The sequence below is a fragment of the Sporothrix brasiliensis genome (genome assembly GCF_000820605.1).
Source record: "Sporothrix brasiliensis 5110 chromosome Unknown Cont18, whole genome shotgun sequence".
Taxonomy (NCBI): domain Eukaryota; kingdom Fungi; phylum Ascomycota; class Sordariomycetes; order Ophiostomatales; family Ophiostomataceae; genus Sporothrix; species Sporothrix brasiliensis.
The window spans coordinates 2,410,240-2,427,215 of record NW_024467137.1 but is presented as its reverse complement, the minus strand read 5'-3'; the positions used below and the strand labels follow the sequence as shown (position 1 = coordinate 2,427,215).

The 16,976-nt window shown below is 53.9% G+C and overlaps 6 protein-coding genes across 6 annotated transcripts; 2 read left to right on the top strand and 4 right to left on the bottom strand.

Moving 5' to 3' along the window:
* Positions 1 to 866: 866 nt before the first annotated feature.
* SPBR_02144 (uncharacterized protein) lies at positions 867 to 1,124 on the top strand (the record flags this gene model as incomplete). Its single annotated transcript, XM_040760451.1, has 2 exons — positions 867 to 956; positions 1,020 to 1,124. The coding sequence occupies 2 exons, from the start codon at positions 867 to 869 to the stop codon at positions 1,122 to 1,124; spliced, it is 195 nt and encodes a 64-aa protein (XP_040619650.1).
* Positions 1,125 to 2,957: 1,833 nt separating this feature from the next.
* SPBR_01959 (uncharacterized protein) lies at positions 2,958 to 3,821 on the bottom strand (the record flags this gene model as incomplete). The annotated part of the gene is made up of 1 exon (XM_040760268.1): positions 2,958 to 3,821. The coding sequence occupies one exon, from the start codon at positions 3,819 to 3,821 to the stop codon at positions 2,958 to 2,960; it is 864 nt and encodes a 287-aa protein (XP_040619649.1).
* Positions 3,822 to 4,664: 843 nt separating this feature from the next.
* On the bottom strand, positions 4,665 to 7,090 carry SPBR_01377 (uncharacterized protein; the record flags this gene model as incomplete). The annotated part of the gene is made up of 3 exons (XM_040759688.1): positions 4,665 to 6,806; positions 6,881 to 6,929; positions 7,029 to 7,090. The coding sequence occupies 3 exons, from the start codon at positions 7,088 to 7,090 to the stop codon at positions 4,665 to 4,667; spliced, it is 2,253 nt and encodes a 750-aa protein (XP_040619648.1).
* Positions 7,091 to 9,752: 2,662 nt separating this feature from the next.
* On the top strand, positions 9,753 to 10,874 carry SPBR_01839 (uncharacterized protein; the record flags this gene model as incomplete). The annotated part of the gene is made up of 2 exons (XM_040760149.1): positions 9,753 to 9,838; positions 9,914 to 10,874. 2 exons carry the CDS (start codon positions 9,753 to 9,755, stop codon positions 10,872 to 10,874), a joined length of 1,047 nt encoding a protein of 348 aa, XP_040619647.1.
* A 1,183-nt stretch (positions 10,875 to 12,057) lies between these two features.
* SPBR_02054 (uncharacterized protein) lies at positions 12,058 to 12,678 on the bottom strand (the record flags this gene model as incomplete). Its single annotated transcript, XM_040760363.1, has 1 exon — positions 12,058 to 12,678. The coding sequence occupies one exon, from the start codon at positions 12,676 to 12,678 to the stop codon at positions 12,058 to 12,060; it is 621 nt and encodes a 206-aa protein (XP_040619646.1).
* A 105-nt stretch (positions 12,679 to 12,783) lies between these two features.
* On the bottom strand, positions 12,784 to 13,571 carry SPBR_01987 (uncharacterized protein; the record flags this gene model as incomplete). Its single annotated transcript, XM_040760296.1, has 3 exons — positions 12,784 to 13,134; positions 13,223 to 13,356; positions 13,439 to 13,571. The coding sequence occupies 3 exons, from the start codon at positions 13,569 to 13,571 to the stop codon at positions 12,784 to 12,786; spliced, it is 618 nt and encodes a 205-aa protein (XP_040619645.1).
* Between the last annotated feature and the right edge of the window lie 3,405 nt (positions 13,572 to 16,976).

Sequence of the window (16,976 nt, the reverse complement as noted above, 5' to 3'; positions counted from 1 at the left end):
CCCTTTCCCTTTTCATCATTTCTCGCCACGCCATCGTTGCCCTTAAGGTCTCGTATCAGTCAGTGCCTTTCACCGGTCCGTTAGCGTTTGAATCCACCAGTCGTCCACCACAGCCCATCCCACCTGCCTGCCCAATCCTCCCACCCTCACTCCTCACTCCTTCCTCTCGCATCCACCATCCGGTTCCGGCTGCCCCCAGCATTCCTTAGCTGCTTCAGCGTATGCGGCAGGGGTATGCTTTTTTCTTTGTCGTCGCATTTCTCGTGTCCTTTTCTCTTTCTGCGCTTCCTCTCGTTCCTCCGCTGGGACAATGGAATTCGGGCAAGTGAGGTACCTCGCAAGATGCCAAGAATATCCCCGTACCTCGTAAATCCCACCCAACGCCGAAACAAGAAAGAACCATCGTCTCCGCGGTCCTTCCTTCACATAGCCGGCTCAGACAGTTTCGCCAGGCAGGCGCCAACAGTCACCAACAACAAAACCTGTACCTTCCTCCCCTTGGGACTAGCTCGCTCCAAAATAAGCATATATGTGATCGGGAAAGCCCACTCCCTCCTGCTTCTTCTTTCACCTTTTATTTTTGGCTCTTTTGTTTTCTTTTGTTTTTTTTCTTTTCCTTTTCTTTCCTTCCCCCTCTTGGCCGTGCCTTCATCTCCACTATCGTGTTGATATTTTCGTCGTTGTTTCTTGTGGCCATATCGTCTTGGGCTCGTCCCGCCCCTCTTGCAACGTCGTGCCGACCTCAGCCTGCCCCGGCTGGGCTGTCTGTTTTTCTCTTTGTTGTCTACCTGGGAAACCCTCTCCGCGGACTTTTTCCCTGCTCGCACGACTCGCACCCGCCTCTGTCTCTTTTCATCACCACCAAGATGCAGCCGTTCTTTCTCCTCTCGGCTGCGGCCGCTGTTGTCGGCTCGTTTGCCAGCATCGCCCAAGCAACGCCAATACCGTGTCCTGATGTAAGTCTACATCTAACTTGATTCAGAATGGCATGGAGCCCGTTCCGCTAACACGTACACAAGTCCAAGATCGACCTCATTCTCAACGGCAAGCTCAGCCCCGATGCATGCTGTAGCTACGGCATCTGCAAGGGCGACATCTTGACCAAGAGCAAGAACCGGAAGTGAGGATGCGGATTCGACAGAAATAGGACAAGACTGGCATAGCCTGCCCACTCGCCTTCCTCGTTTTACTGTCATCAAATCTGCTCTAACACGACCAATCGATTACCGGACACCGGATATACCTGAACACTATCCCGACGAGAGCAATGAAGACGATGCAGGCGCTCGTTCGACAACATTGAATGTCGATGGCCGCCCCTGTTCGATAGCACCTACCACCGGCACGGGTGGTTTCTCCTCTTTGCAGGACTCGTCAAATACGTACCAGCGAACATGTCAGTGGCCCGGCGGAGTTGTCTCCAAGTCCTTTCGTTGTCACTCGACCTCTTGTTTCGCAACCGGACTACACAGAATAGGCTACGAGTCTGCCATTACACATTGCTCGCTGTTCGGGGTATCTGGCGAATCATCAACTGCTGCTATCCTTTTTCCGGCTTGTACTATTATCCGAACTTGGCATGGAATGCTCGAGGCATTTACGTGCCTGGCTCTATTTCCCCAAGCGTTATGACCATTTTTACGACACAACCCCATTTCTTTTGTTGGTTTTTTTCTCAGGAAAGGGCACAAGAAAAGACAAAGAGAAGAAAAGGGCGGCAACAACAACTCCTGGTTGCCATTTCATTGAATTTCACTGGAGTTAACTGTATCGGAGTTTTCATTCTTCCAAGGACAACTGGGATCGTCTGTCTTCCTACATATATTGAGTATTGGCAGGACCAGCTGGTGGGAAGCGACTTGGCATTCGCGGCAAGAGAAAACAAAAACAGACGAGTAGAATAAGGAGTTTAACGGTTAAAGAGCAAACAAGTGCAACTCTTAAATTAACCGACTCACATCAGACAGAAAGGACTTTTCTTTGTCAAGAACGTACTGAAAACATCATGAACAGAGTTGAAGTCTTCACCCCACTATTTCAACGACTACTTGGCATCGGCCGCCGCATCCCTATCCACAGCTCCTTCGTTTTGGAATGTGACTTGTGGAAACTACGCAGACAATTCTGACGGATCAACACTAGTCACCATATTTGGACATACTTGGTCGTCCCATCACCGTGGCCGAGTGATGCTGATCCCGTCGATTGGAATGCTGTTGTCTAAGACTGATAAATTTGGAGCAGGCCACGCGAATCGTACAATCTTGTTGTCTAGTCTCTGTCGACTCCAATCTCTCGTGGATATGCTTCTCATTGTGTAGTGAGTGGTATCTTTTGCGCATGTAGCTTAATTTCCAAGCTTTTAAACCACGTTCCTCGTATGGGGTACGACGGTACGACATATAGGCTCATTATGTTGGTCTTCCTCTATTTTCTAATACCTCCCCGATTTATGTCTCTTTATGATTCACGTTAACTCGCTCATGGTATGGAGAACCTCTCGTATTCGGCCTTTTCTTCAGCAAAAGATGAAATACGTGGGTACGGGGACAAACTTAGGCTCGGGACGGCCATTGCCGGATATACGGGCGCATGGAGTACGGTGGAGATGTTGAGGTGCTGTTTGGCCCGAAACAAAAAGAGAGACAAGAAATGATAGTAACAACGGATGCCGACGCAACTTAATTGGACCTGGCTATGTCATTTAACCACATAAAGTACCTCGCCACGTCGAACGTCATGGATTGATCCGTCCCGTGGGCGTAGTCCATTACCTCTTCCGGCGCTTTTGGCTGCATTTTGGACCGAGTCTGTGTCTGTGAGGGTCTGTCTCAAACGGCCGTCTTTGCAGCACAGTAAACATCAACGCCGGCTGCTAACGCCTTGCTGTCAATCACGAATCCAAAATTAACCTATTTTTCGTCAGTTCACATGACCGCGTAGACCAGCTCAAGAAATTAAAGGGAAAATCCCGAACTCACCGCAACGTTAAACATTGTCAACTCCTGCCCGTGTGGTGAGGTCGTCGCACAGCAGTCGGCCACCGCCACGCAATCCCAACCGCCGTTGTACGCGTCCGTCAGCGTGCCCAACACGCACTGGTCCGTGTTGACGCCGGCAAACAGCAGCGTGCGGATGGTTGTAAGCTCCGTCAGGTACTGCCGCAATGGCGCGTCGTCTGACCACATGCCCGACATGCGTGTCTTATCGCACAGCACGTCGCCCAAATCGGGTTGGACGGCCACCGAGAGATTGTCCACCGCCGCATCTCCCTCGCCTTCTCCCTCATACACGTTGCTGTTCCATTCACCCTTGACGAGCCATCGGCCGCAGCCATCACCGCGGTCGACACCGAGGCCGGACGGCGTCGGCTCTTTGTCGGCGTCCTCCCGCACCATCATCCGCGAGAACCCAGCTACAACCGCCGCCGGCACCGTCGCCAGGTGGTGGTCGGTCAGGCCCCAGTTGAGGCAAATGACTCGGATGCCCGCCCGTCGGCAGCTGTCAATGGCCGCCAGCGTCGGCGCCACCGCGGCACGGCCTGTCGGGTGGTCACGGCAGCGGCGGTGGAGAAAAAAGTTCTGCATGTCGACGATAACGAGCGCCGTCTGGCTTGGTGCCAGGGCAATGCGCGTGTCGGAAGGCCCGGTGGTCGTGGAAATAGTGACAGTGGCATCCTGCGCGGGCAGTTGGTCGCCCTTGCCATCGTGACCGTCCTTGCCGTAGCCCCGCGTCAAATCGTACAATCGCTCCTTCCGATGGTAGTACCACTGGTCACCGGCAGGTCCCATGCGGAGCACATTTCCATGCACAGTCGCCATTGTCGTTGTCAGGGAAACTGGTGTGTTGTGTTGTCTTGGTTTATCCTGCAGAATGCTTCTGTCGTTACCGTGAAAGTTGTTTTACGCAAACTGCAGCATTTGTCCGCATCCTGCATGGCGATAAGAGTGGCCTTTTCTATCTCTGGGTTGTATTCGGATCGCTTCTCCGCACGCACCTGCCGTGTATACGAACTCCGTACAAGATAGGAAGTCGCCGGATACGTCATGGGGAAAGAGCTACCAGCCTTGCATGGACTTTGATATCTCCATATTTATGTCAACACCTCACAGCGAACATTCTGAGCCTTGTGTAAACGCAACATAAAATTAATATTCTATCATAATATCAATGTGAATTAAAAATCAATCGACATGTTTTGAATATTTGGCAACAATATTAAATTGTGAAAAACTACCAGCATGATAACATGATAACATGATTTTTTAACCTCAAATCAATAACGATGGCATACTTTAAAATTAGTCTTACTGTCGTTCATCTCAAATAATAAAATCCTTTCAAGGAACCTTGCATTAGACAGCTTCAGAGGCAACGACATCATATGATATCGACTAAAGCTGTAAAACCAGATTAACCGCAACCTACCGCACTGACGGTATAAACCAACGAGTATTACATCACACAACACGATTACGCAGAATCCATAGCAACACTGCGGTTGAACCAACTTGAGGGCCGGGATCCCATATATATTTAACGAAAACATGGCTACTAAACGAAAAGAAACACGCTCCTGAACTTGGTATCCTGCCTCTGCCGTAGAACCCAGACCAAAAGAACAATGAAGCAGACGCGCTTATGATACTATTCTTGACCGCGGTCTATGCGTCACCTCCCTTCTCCGATGACGGATCAGCCGGGTGATCAGCGGTGGCCTCTGCAGACTTGGTCTCTGATTCTTGGCCACCGGTCTTTTTGGACTCCGCCACAGTCACGGCACTGCTTACAATGGCTGCTGCTGGTGCCGCTGTAGAGCCATTCACTGCACTGCCTTCGCCGTGGTCCTCCTTTCGCTTCTTGACGGGGCCGTCGGACTGTAGCTCGTTCTCTGCCTCCCGCTTTGGTGTCGTAGACCGGGCAGACGGTGTTGTGGCTCTCGGCGCTCCAGCCGCATCCGACTCTGCCTCGCCAGCGCTCTCACGAACGCTTTCTCGGCTTGAGAAGGGGACCACGGGTGCCGCCACTGTACCGGGTGGCAGCGCCGACGCCTTGCGGCCAACCGCAGCCTCGACGTCAATGTCGCGCATGTCCATCTGGCTAGCGTCGGCAGCGCTGCCAATCAATAGGCCGGCACTGCCCTTGCCATTGCTGCCGCCGGCGGCCGCTGTCGAAAGCCGGCTGGAGGGGCGCTGTGGGCCCATATCGGCTGCGCCAATCTCTTGCGGACCACGAGCGTGCGGGATCTCTTCATCGTCGTCCTTGTCCTCGTTCTTGTTGTCGTCGTCGTTGTGCTTTCCTGCCGGGCCTTTTCCTTTGTCCTGCTTTGTCGGCTTGCCCTCCCGAGCCGACGCGGCCGGCTTTTCCGATTCAGTCCCACCCATGTCCGTGTCTTCATGCGCTTTTGGCCGGGCGTGGGCGTCCCGGCTACTGCCGGTCGGCGCAGTAACACCTGGGCGCCCGCCGTGTGCATGGCGCGCCATGTCGTCGTCATCATCCTCGTCCATGTCGTCGTTTTCGTCGTCCTCGTCGTCCTCGTCATCGTTGTCGTGTGCGCCGGGACGGAAACGGTCGCCAAACCCAGGCATACCGCTCGCTGCCGCTGCTCGTGCGGCCGCAACCCGGGCCAGCTGGCTGACAGGGACAACACCGGCCGTCTGCTCTTGCCGCAGCAGCTCGCCCTGCGTGATGCCCCGCTGCTGCTGGCGCTGCACCGCCGCCATCATGGCGCCGTGGCTGGGTATGCCGTTGATCGAAACGCTTACGGTCTCGATGCTGCCCACACCGTTGGGCCCGTCAATCGTCTCGGTCGCCTCGGTCCGCACTTCCATCCGGTGCTGCGGCGGGTGGCCCTGCAGAGATACAGGCGACTGTGCCTGCTGCTGCTGCTGCTGCTGCTGCTGCTGGAGCAGCGACGCGGGGGCGCGAGACGCGTTCGCCCCGCCGCCGTGCACGGACCCGGCCGTGCTGCTGGTGGCACTGAACGCCATGTCGCTGCCGTCGGAGGAGCTCGGCGGGCTCGAGCCGTCGTCGTCGGTCATGGTGCCCGCGCCGCTGGGCGGCCGCTGGCGAAGCCAGGGAATGGGTGTAAGCAGGGCGCCGAGCGGGTCGTCGCTGGCCGGGTTGGCGGCGAGGGCCAGACCGCCCCCGTCCATGTCTTCGTCCTCGGGGTCTGCTGGTGCCGATGGGATGACGGCGGCCTGGAGGGCCTCCATGGCTTCGGGCTCGGGCACGGCGGGCGGCAGTGGGAAGGCGTTGCTGCCGCTCGTCACACTGACGACGCGGTCGACGGCGTGTAGGTAGGGGGCGAGGTAGCGGTAGTGCTGGCGCGGGGCGATGATCAGCTCGGCGAGGCGCTGAATGCTGTGCGGGGGATATTTGCGAAAGGTGGTCTTGAGGGTGGTAATGATGTAATCGACTTGTTCGAGGACGGGCCTAGGAATGCGAGGGACGGCGTCCGGTGCTGCAACCCCGTTGCGAGAAGAGCCGTTTTCTGCACCTTCGGCAGGTGCCGCAACGGCTGCAGAGCTACTGGAGGGGCCATTGCTGCTGCTGCTGCTCTCACTAGCCGCAGTGGACGGGCCCGCTGCTGAGTCGGGGTCATTGTTCTCTTTGTCGACGTCCGGCCGACCCCCGGCGTCGACTCCACGGCTTGGACTCGACACGGGCGCACGGGACGACGACGCCACGCCGACCCCATTCGCAGCATCGTGGTGGGACCAATTTGGCCATGTCGGTTGGGGGAGTTTTGACTGTGTCCGCCGCGGCGGAGGGATGACGGGAATGGGATACTCGTTCTCGACGATCTGGCGAGGAGTAGGATGTCAGCATGGTATCGCTGCCGGGGCCATTAATGACAACAGAGAAGGTGGACGCATACCTCGTGAAGGCGAGCAATGACAGTCTCGAGCAGGCGAGGCCAGAGGTCGCTGGGAAGATGAACGTGTTAGCAAGTTGTCTCTTGGCATGATCTCGGCACGTCTAGCCGCCCCGCCCCGCAGTCACTCGGATTGGCAACGCCCACGCACTAATTCATTGTCCCGCCCGCCGCGAGCCGGTGCAGAAGCTCTTCGTCCGAATCAATCTCCATTGTCGCGGCTAGATGAGGCGACGCACGCGACTTGAGATGACGTCCAAAGGAAGGTAGGTAGACAAACGGTCTGCTGAAGATGCAGTGCACCACGTCCGTTGTCGACCGTGTGGCGTGCAAGAAGCAGAGCGGCCCGATGGAGTTCCGAAAAGGCGGGCCTCCAATGCGCATCGGCGTTTTTGGTGGGAAACGTGGGAATCAGACGCCGTGACGCGATGCGATGCGATGCTCTGCCGGCGCTTCTGCATTTGCGCACTAGTTTTTCGCGGCCCTGCCACTGCGCACGCGCCAGCCGCCCCATTTTTTTCTTCAGGGGGTCTGCGGCGATAAGCGATAAATACAGTGCTAACTACAGTGCAAATTATATCATGCACGGCTCATGTGCACTTCAACCCCTCGCTCCAAACTACCTACTCAGCCACTCGGCCACTGCCTTTTGGCATTGTTTAACAAGGAGGCTGTGACAGTTACACTGGTGGCCCAGCTGGGCCAAGCTGGGCCAAGCGCTGAAGATCTCCCTGTGTATTGTCCATGAGGAATATGTTGTAAGATTTATGAGAGGCCTGTCGCCGCATTGCACTGTGCTACGGTCGTTGTGCACGGTTTGGGCAACCGCGGGCGGAACAGCTGCTCGCACAAAGCGGCCGAATTTGGAAGGAACAACACATGTTTTGAGAGCGAAAAATCCCACTGTTTGTGCTAGCGGCAGGTTCAGTGTCTTTTTTTAGCAGGTCAGCCCACTAAATCTACTCGCTAACCTGCTGAAATGCACCAATACAAATCGTCCCCTAAATTCGGATGCGGATCGCCCTCGGGATTTCCGGCGGTACGCAGGACAAAGGAAGTCATGGACGATGTGAGGGCGACCCTGACCTTGCACCTCTCTGGTTCGCAAAAGTCCCTCCCTTTTCTCTCGTTCTTGCAGGCGTTCCTGACCCGCCGCTGCTCCGCCATACTTTTAGCGGGTTCTGGCGTGTTTTCCCCTGCCTAGCGGCCGGCCGTTGCGACTTTTAGTGCAGATGCGCCCCATTTGGTGGCAGGAAGACAGTCGATGTCGTCCGGACTTGCTGTTTCTTTTTACTCGAATCCATTTCTGAGGAAGGCGCAGTGTCGTTAGGTCGATCTCTCCCCCACGGCGAAGTCGACGTTGGTGGTTCTGGCCTCTTTCGACGTCTTGGTTACTCCAAGGTGTTCTTGCCCTGTATTGCCCTGTATTGCCCTGTATTGCCCTGTATTGCCCTGTATTGCCCTGTGTTGCCCTGTGTTGCCCTGTGACTCCATTTTCAATTGTATTGGGTTGTCACTTTTCTCTTGTAAATTTTTGTCCACTTCATTTTTTCAACATTTCATCGATGCCGACCTCTGCCCTCCTTGCGCTGTTTACACCTCCAGACCTCATACCGAGGCAGCCAGTGCCGCCTCCTGAGCCCCTGTTTCCGCCTTCGAACACATCTTTCTCCGATCTTGTTTCATCTGCCCCGGGATCACAAGCAGACGGGAGGACTGCCACAGCGTGCCAGCACGGTTCCAGTGCAGCATGCACCCCTAAGAAGTAAATAACTTACAAGCGGTCCTGCCGCTCCAAGTCCTCCAGTGTGAAGAGAGTTGCAGGAAACAGACCAGACGTCTACCTCTGTCGACTAAGCCTTGCGCATCCCAGACAGGCAGGAGGACCCCTGGCCCGCATCTCCCTGGAACCCATCGCTCTTTACGATATGCCCTGTTTTGTGATCCCTTTGCTCTTTCCCTGGTTGCAACCCCAAACCACGTTTTCAGGGTTCGGTCTCTCCAGCGTGACCTCGTGCGCTGACGATTCTCTGTGTTTTGGGTAAGATACTGTATGAATCCGACGAAAGTATATTGTATTTTGCCTCTTTGTCTCGTCCACCCTCCCTCCTTGCTTGCTGCATGCCCTCGTATAGCGGCGTCCCTCCTAAAACGCCGGGAGAATAAGTGCGGCTGCAGGCCCGCTTTTTGGCCAGAGGGTCACCCTCCATCTCCATCTTGGTCGCTCTTGCCTCCAGCGTCCGGAGTTTCCCAGAACTCGTTTATTTTCATTTTCTACGTCGTACATTCCATCATCCTCCATTTTGCATCTATTTTCCGCTCCTTCCCTTATTCCTGCTTTTCCCTGCTTACTGTCCCTCCTTTCCATATTTCGTCACCCTTCACATCGCATCGACACCATCTCTCTCTCCTCTCCGTTCCCCCTTTCTCTGTCTCTCTGCCACGACCGCCATTGCAACACGCGAAGCAACAACTCCGCCAACCCGCATTTCGAATACGAAAGGGCAGCCACGTCGCCATCCCTCGCGTCCGGCACCCTCTCTCCATCTCCACTCGGCACCACCCGACTCCATTTCGTCACGTTCACGAGTGATTTTCTTCTCGTATTCTGCCGCCGCTCTTTTACCGACGTTCACACGACGGCGACGACAGAAAATTTGATTCTTGATTCTTCCCGCCTCTCTGCCACGCCTGCGTCAAGACGCCTTCAACTCTTATATTCCCGGCAGCAACACCCACAAGCTCGCCCGCCCTGGCGCCCCGTCAAGAGTCCCGGCGGTCGCTTCTGACACCGGATCCTGCCTTTGCCCAACAGCCGTTCAACAACAACGGCTACTACTATCGCGAGAACGCCGTTGCCGAACCGCCGCGCAAGATGTTCAGCTTTGTCGAAACAAAATGGGCCAAGGCCTTTGCCCTGACCGTCCTGTTGCAGGCCATCATCTGCCTGGCATTTGAAGCGTGTGTACAAAGACACGGGTCGTCCGGGGACCCTCCCCATCTGACCGCGAGATGACGATGCTAACTACCATGCAGATACCTCTTTGCTGAGTTCGAGTCCAACGTCATCCAGAACAAGGACAACAGCCAAAACAACTCCTTTTACCGCTCCATCCCAACATTCCTGACCCTCTTCATTTTCGCCTTCTTGTACGAGCTGGTACTTGTGTGGGACGCTCTCCGCATGAAAAACACGATTCAGGTCATTGGCATCTGCATTGCGAACCTGGCCTTCCTCATCTACACGGCCATCCAGACCGACCAGATCAATCTCGCCATCAACTCACTGGCCGCCATCGGCGCCATCAACCCTGACATTGGCAGTGTCGCGCTGATGGCCCGTGTCCGGCCGTTCCTTATTGCCATTCCCATCATTATTGGTGTTGCCACGGTCGTGATGGGCTTCATTGCATGGAAGCTGTACCAGGAGTTTGCCTGGGACATTCTCAAGCAGATCGGCGCCGACTACCGCATGAAGAAGCGCTTCCTCGCCTACCAGATTTACATTGCGCTGCTCAAGTTTGATTTCTTCTTCTTCCTCGGATTCACCGTCCAGTTCCTCGTTATTGTCACAGGCAAGACCGACGTCGAATTCGCCCTCACGGCCGCAGCCATTCCCATCACCATCGCCATCCTGCTGATGGCGGCCTTCTTCACGCGTCATGAAATCAAGATCGGCATGGCCATCAGCATTGTCTTGTACATGTGCGGCCTGGCTTGGTTCTTTTTCAAGCTCGTGCGCATCTACGAGGCGGGCTACAAGCACAACTACACCGCCGTGCAAAAGTCACTGACGGCCTTTGCAGTGTTGACGATTCTGCTCATCGTCCTCACCATTACCAACGCCTTTGTGTGCATGCGCAACTTTGGCAGCGGCCTCAAGGCACACATTCTCAAGCGCTCCGATGGCGAGGAGAAGACGGCGCAGTACGACGTGAACTCCATTGGCCTCAACGACATGAAGGCCCCTCTTCCCAGCCGAATGACCATTGACTAAGGGGGCGGAGATTAGACATTGGAACAGACAGAAAAAGACCACAGCGGCCGGCCCGTCTTTTTCCTGCTTTCCTCGCAATTTTGTCCACTTCATTTCGCGTTATTTCTCTTCCATTTTGTTTTCTCTCTTTAAAAATCTACATTCCTTCCTGACGCGTCCCCACCTCCGCGCGGCCGCCCCTTTCGGGTTTAATTTCTTCGAATTTAAACATGGGGCTGAAAACTACCGAGCGTGCCACTTATCGCCTCCACCGGTCTTCTCGTCGATATAACCTCACAAAACCCAAAAGAACAGCAGAACACATTATTGCACCAAAAGGAGATTGGCTGTTGTCCGAACCCAAAGCCGAGATTCTGTATTCCGTACCTCCTCACCATCCACCCTACGTTTCATGACTTTATGATGTCGTCTTTCCTTGTCTATATCACCGGGGCATTCCTCCCTAGAGGGATAGCAGCCCCCATTCTATTTTTGTTTTTGTTTTGTTTCCAAAATCAACCGTATTTCCGTTTCAAACTTACTATATATACTCTGGCGTTTTATTTATTTATTTGAAAGGCAGGGAAAGGTTAGGGGCTGATGGGCATGGCCGAGAGACGTTCGGCAATGTATTTTGTTTTCATCTTGTCCTCGATTTTCTCCTTTTATCGTATCTGATACCGTAGCTTCATGAAGGTGTCACATTTTGTTCAGTTGTTCCTTAAATACACATAAAGCGGCCATCCGCCGCAGTCGAGTCTGGCTTATTAACTTGACACTGCTCTTCTGTTGATTATGAATGTAATGTTCAAATGTTTATTCTGGCTGGTAATGCCAACTGAAGTATCGGAGCCGAGAGAAATAAGATAACATATAAAAAACCACTGGGCGCTGCCGTTCAACGCCGATTCCTAGCCAACCTTGAAAAATTCCCGACGCCATGTCCCAAAAGAATCGTAGCTGCGGTGATGCTGCAACAAAAAGACTGAAACGACTAGCCAGTATATCCAGAACAGCAAAAAGAGCCTATGAAATAAGCACACACAAAAATCAAAAACGCCATATCCAACAAGCCGTCCCACAAGTACGCCAGCGATGAAAAAATAAAGACAGTGGAAGACGAAAAGCAAAAAGTAGCAGTGTGGTCAAAAAGCAGCAAAGGAAAAGGAAAACGCGACGTTGCGTGTCAAGGTGCGTGGTGGTCCTATAGAATGATTTGGCGGGCATCCTTAATCTGGCCTTCAATCGGGCAATACGGGCACTTGAACTTTGAGCCTTTTGTAATGTTCCGCAACGAGTCGTGTGCCAACGTGTGGCCGCAAGGCAAGATCATGGGCGGGTTGGCGGCCGTGGTCTGCTCTTTGGAGACTGGGCAGACAAAGATGGAGTGGTAGGTCATGGACTCGGGCAGCGGCGTCTCAAAGGCCATCTCGTTTGCTGTGGTCCATTCGGTGCGCTTGCTGCGGGTGGCCCCGATAAACTTGATTAGCCGCGGCAGAGCAATGGTACCGGCCGTGGCGGCAACGTAGAGTGGTGACTCGGCGGACAGGCCGAGCAGGGAACAGAACTCGCGGGTGAATGACGTGGCCAGGTCGGCAAAGGCGGTGCTGGTCGCAAAGGCCACAGCGTAAGGTGACTCGTCAATGTTGGAGGAGAAAACGAGCGCAGCCGACAGGCGCTGGATCTGGCCGAGGTGGCGCTTGCTAAAGCGGTGGAAGTTGGTGCGCGCGTATTCGAACGCGTCGGCGAAGTCGGCATGGCCAAACCCCTCCCCGTCTTCCTCGTCCTCCTCGCTGTCATCATACTCGCCCCGCGGCTCGTGCATCCCCGACTTGGCGAGCCAGATGAATTGCAGCTTGCAGAGCTCAAACTCGAGGTTGGAGCCGCGCTCTTCGAGCTCCTCCGAGTTCTCGCGAGCCCAGTCGATCGCCTATCGCCCGTTGTGTGCCTTGATGTCCTGCAAAATAGAGTACATCCGCTGGAACTTGTCCTGCAGGTAGATGGACTCCGTCTGTGTAAAGTTGCCGTGCCCGTCAAACTCGACGTCGCCGTTGGTCATGGATGCGTCATCGCCAGCGTCGTCGTCGTCGGCCTGGTCGTCGTCTGCGCCGCCAGCAGTGCTCCCGTCGATAGCGGCGATGTCGCGTGCCTCATCCATGAAGACACGGGATACATCAAAATGGCCTTCGCGGAGGAGGTGCATGGCGATGGCACGGTTGATAAGGGCAGGATGTTTCTGCATGACATCGTATTCTGTCGGGAGCGGGGTGATCGGGAAGGACTGAGAGTGTTAGCTTGGGTGGTGCAGGTGCCTGCCTCTAGTGAAGCACGCACAAAGGGAGATAGGGAGGGGGGAAGGATGCACTCACCCGATCCAGAGCCTTTCCGAACTCTTTTTGTGTTTTCGAGACCGCCTTGAGGTCATTGTTGACAGCCTCGAATCCTTCTTTTATCGGATTCTGCAACTTCGTCAAGATAAGGCTGGCCGCATGCGGGTCTTGTTCTGCTGCATCGTTAGAGGACTGTGGGCAGAAGACATCGGGCTTAGGACCAAGACCCGAGTGCCTCGTAGAGAGAGAACTAACCTGCGGCAATCTTATCCCGGGCCTCGAGAAGCTGGGCAATGATGTTGTCAACATCCTCGACGGCCGAGGTCAGCCGGGCCTTGCGGGCGACCATGGACAGGTCGTTCCGCAGCGTGGGCATGTTGTCCGCCATGGTGGAGACGGGGGAGGGAGAGGTCGTAGAGAAGTGACCGGATATGTAGGTAGTGTCGCCGACGAAGCCGTATGCGTGTGGATGGATGCTCACTCGGGTGACGTTGACCTCGATGTTGACGATCAGTGCAGCGGTTCGAGAGATGGCCGAGGATCACCAACAGAGGCTTGTTGGGAGCCGCTGTGGCGCATGCGGGTCACGAGCCAGCCAGGAAGCGATGCTAAAACCTGCAATCGGGTCAAGAACGGGAGGCTTTTGGTGTGGCTCGGGCGTCTGTGGCCGTAGGGTGATGCGGAGGTGAGCGAAGGCGGGTCGGACGTGATGGGGCAGTTCGAGTTCGTGACAGCGATGGATAGCTGTCGTGTGGTGACAGTGGAATGGGAAGGGACTCTGACGCAAAGCCACACCGCCCGCTAAAAAAACGGCAGGTGCTCGGCAGTGTGGGTCTTTCCTTTACTGAGAGCAGCGGTCCAGCCTCTTTGTCCAGGCGGGGTTGTAAGGACTGGCCAATTAGGAAGGAGAGACTGCGAAGTTCTGTGCTCTCTGGCTGGCTCTTTCCGCCACTATTTTGACTAGCTCCAGTGGCCTTGTCGATGCCTCTTTTCGCCTCCTCTTTCTGCCCTTTGTCACTCTCTGCTTCATTCGCATCTCCTTGCAGCTCGTTTCCGCGTCCGCCTGTCTCCTAGTCTGTCCCTCTCCCCTTGCCTGGACTCCCTTGCATGTCTCTTGTTTCTGACAGAGCCTTAGCATTCCTGTTGTTGTGCCGTCTTTTGTTTTCATGGTGTCTTGCCAACTCTCGTGTTCTTGTTTCTTGTTTCTGTTTTTACCTCCTTTTCCGCTTTGTATCCCGGCAAGGATATACTATCTGGTATCCATATCCGAGTGCAGACACAAGCAAGCGTCGCAGTCTCCTCGCACGTTTTTACAGTCTACTTGGGATGATAAAGCTCGCCTCGTCTCGTGATCCCATATTGGGGGCACCTTGTGTCGGGCATGTTGATTTGTCGATTCTGTCCATGCGACCTGCGTCTTGTTTCCTCTTTTCCTCTCGTTCTTTTGTTCTTTTCTTCCATTTTGTTGTTTTTTACATTTCATTCCTCCGTCGATGTTAGCAACGGGTTTCTCAGTTGCCCTTCCATTGCTTACTGTTATCATCCAACAATTCAAAGCATCAACCTACCGCTATATTTTCACCATTGCTCCCGACGTAACTTATCACAAAAGCTGGACTCTCTCGCCTCCATGTCTGCTGCCGTTCGAGCTCTTACAATGCATTTCTTGGCCTTCTTCTCTCTCCCTCCTTCTCAAACTAACGCCGCTCATCCTCAGACATAACTAGAATACAGCAGTTGTGGTCTATTTCCCTGCTCTTTCCCCCCACTTCTCGCCCCCTTTTCGCTACTTTTGACCACTTTGGCTCGTCCTTCCTCCGATGCGATGCCTCCGACCGGCATCTGGCAAGCAAAGGGGCATCTTCGTGTCGTGCTTCGTGCCCCTCCGTGTTCCGATCATGGCACGACGCCATATGTCGATCCGCTCCCTGGCTACCGGATGATCCTGCAAGCCTTTTTTGTTTAACAAAAAAGTTTACGTCTTGTTGACGTACTGGCACAACAGTTCAGACTGGTTTTCAATCACACCCACAGTTCAGCTGCACGAATTTGCAGATCTGTGTGCATATTCTCCACTCCCTCGCATCGAGGGTCTCCCCACTCCACCTAGCATGTACGGATCCTGTACTTTTTCTTTTCTTGCTTTTCTTGCCCTTGCCTTTTTATCTCATGCTTATGAGAGCGAACTACATGTACTCTTTTCTCGCGACCCCAACAACGACGTAGCCGTGTACGAACCGAAACGGCCCCGAGTCAAGCACCAAACGTCATCTCACCGAGTGGGAATCAAGAGAACGAACCCCGGTTAACCGAGAGCGGGACTTTCCTTGCCTTGGAGCAAGGCAAATGACATGGCAGGGTCGTATTTTTCAAGGCCTGTTCGCCATTGTCAAGTGCGTGCCATGCAGCCGGGCTAAATGGCTACATTCTTAACAGGTACGGTAACCATCCAGTTACATTCGTCCTCCGCATCTTATAAGCAGTTCAGCTCAGTCAAGCCACCCTAAGGACATCGAAACTGCCAAACTGCAAAACTGCAAAACTGCAAAACTTCAAGATGCCAACGCTGATCTAGGGGAGATGGGTCGATATTTCTCGTGAGCTGGCAAGAGAGAATCGCCAATCACATTTTTCAACTATGATACAACCACTACGGAAATAGGACGACAGGGAGGTATATCGGACTCAGCCTCCGAATTAGCCCAAGATCGTCCCCGCAAGCTCCCCATGCCGACATCTGCTCAGTTGCCACGACGTGGGTTTGACGCCTGGTTCTCAAGCATCTCATGCTGCACCTGTCCTGTCATCGTCACCCCTCGCGTCGCCCTTCACAGGACGTGTGCCCCAAGTCCGGGAAGGCGCATGTGGATCTCCCGCGCGAATAGTACCAAATTCCACAACTCATTGCACGCAGACTAGCTTTATTGAGTTTGGTCTTGCTGGCGTTGTTCTAGTTGAGCTGGCCGTAGCGCCCTCTCGCTCCTGGCGGCTGGCATTAATTTGATGATTGCCTCGAAGCAGGGAGAAATGTCTCATTGCTGTCTTGCTCCTCTCTCGCGAGGTCCACTAATTGAGACACACCAAGGTAGCGATGCATACCACGGTGCACGCAGCACTCAAATGCATTGGTGGGCTTTAGGAGCTTCGTTTTCAAATTTGCTAGTCGAACTCGCAAAATTCAGACGCACGCAACAAAAAAAGGAAAGGATATCGTGCCTATGCCCCTTTTCCCTGCACGTATAGGCTTATGTTCACTTTGCCCAGGCTTTCCTCTCCTGGTTGTTGCTTTAAGCGAGTTCTGTTTTCTATTCTTGCGCTTCTCTCGTGCAGGATACTGGACACCCGATATGCACGCATCCTCTTCGTCTTGCCCCCTGTGGCGTGTTGCACCAACTGCCAAATGTCTTACACGGGGTGGTCATTCTCTTGTTTTGTGATTTTTTGTCTTTGCTCTCTGCTTTTCTTGCTTTTACAAATCATGGCCGTCTTCCATCGTCTATTGCCACGAGAGATGAGTTGGACACTAGGTTATGCAATCAATTCAATAGTTTGGATTTTCTTTTTTTTTGTGTGTTTTCCTTTTCGTTATCTGTTTTTTCTTTCTTTTTGCAGCCGCACTACAGCCGTCGCCAATGTCGATCCTTTTACTCTGCTCATACGGAGTAAACACGTGTATCACGAACATGGCTATCTATTCGTGCTACAGTGCCACAGCATATTTTTCATTCTCTTGTCTGTTTTGCCCCTTTTGTATGCGTGTGCGTTTTCTTTTTCGCCTCGTGGGTAGACATGA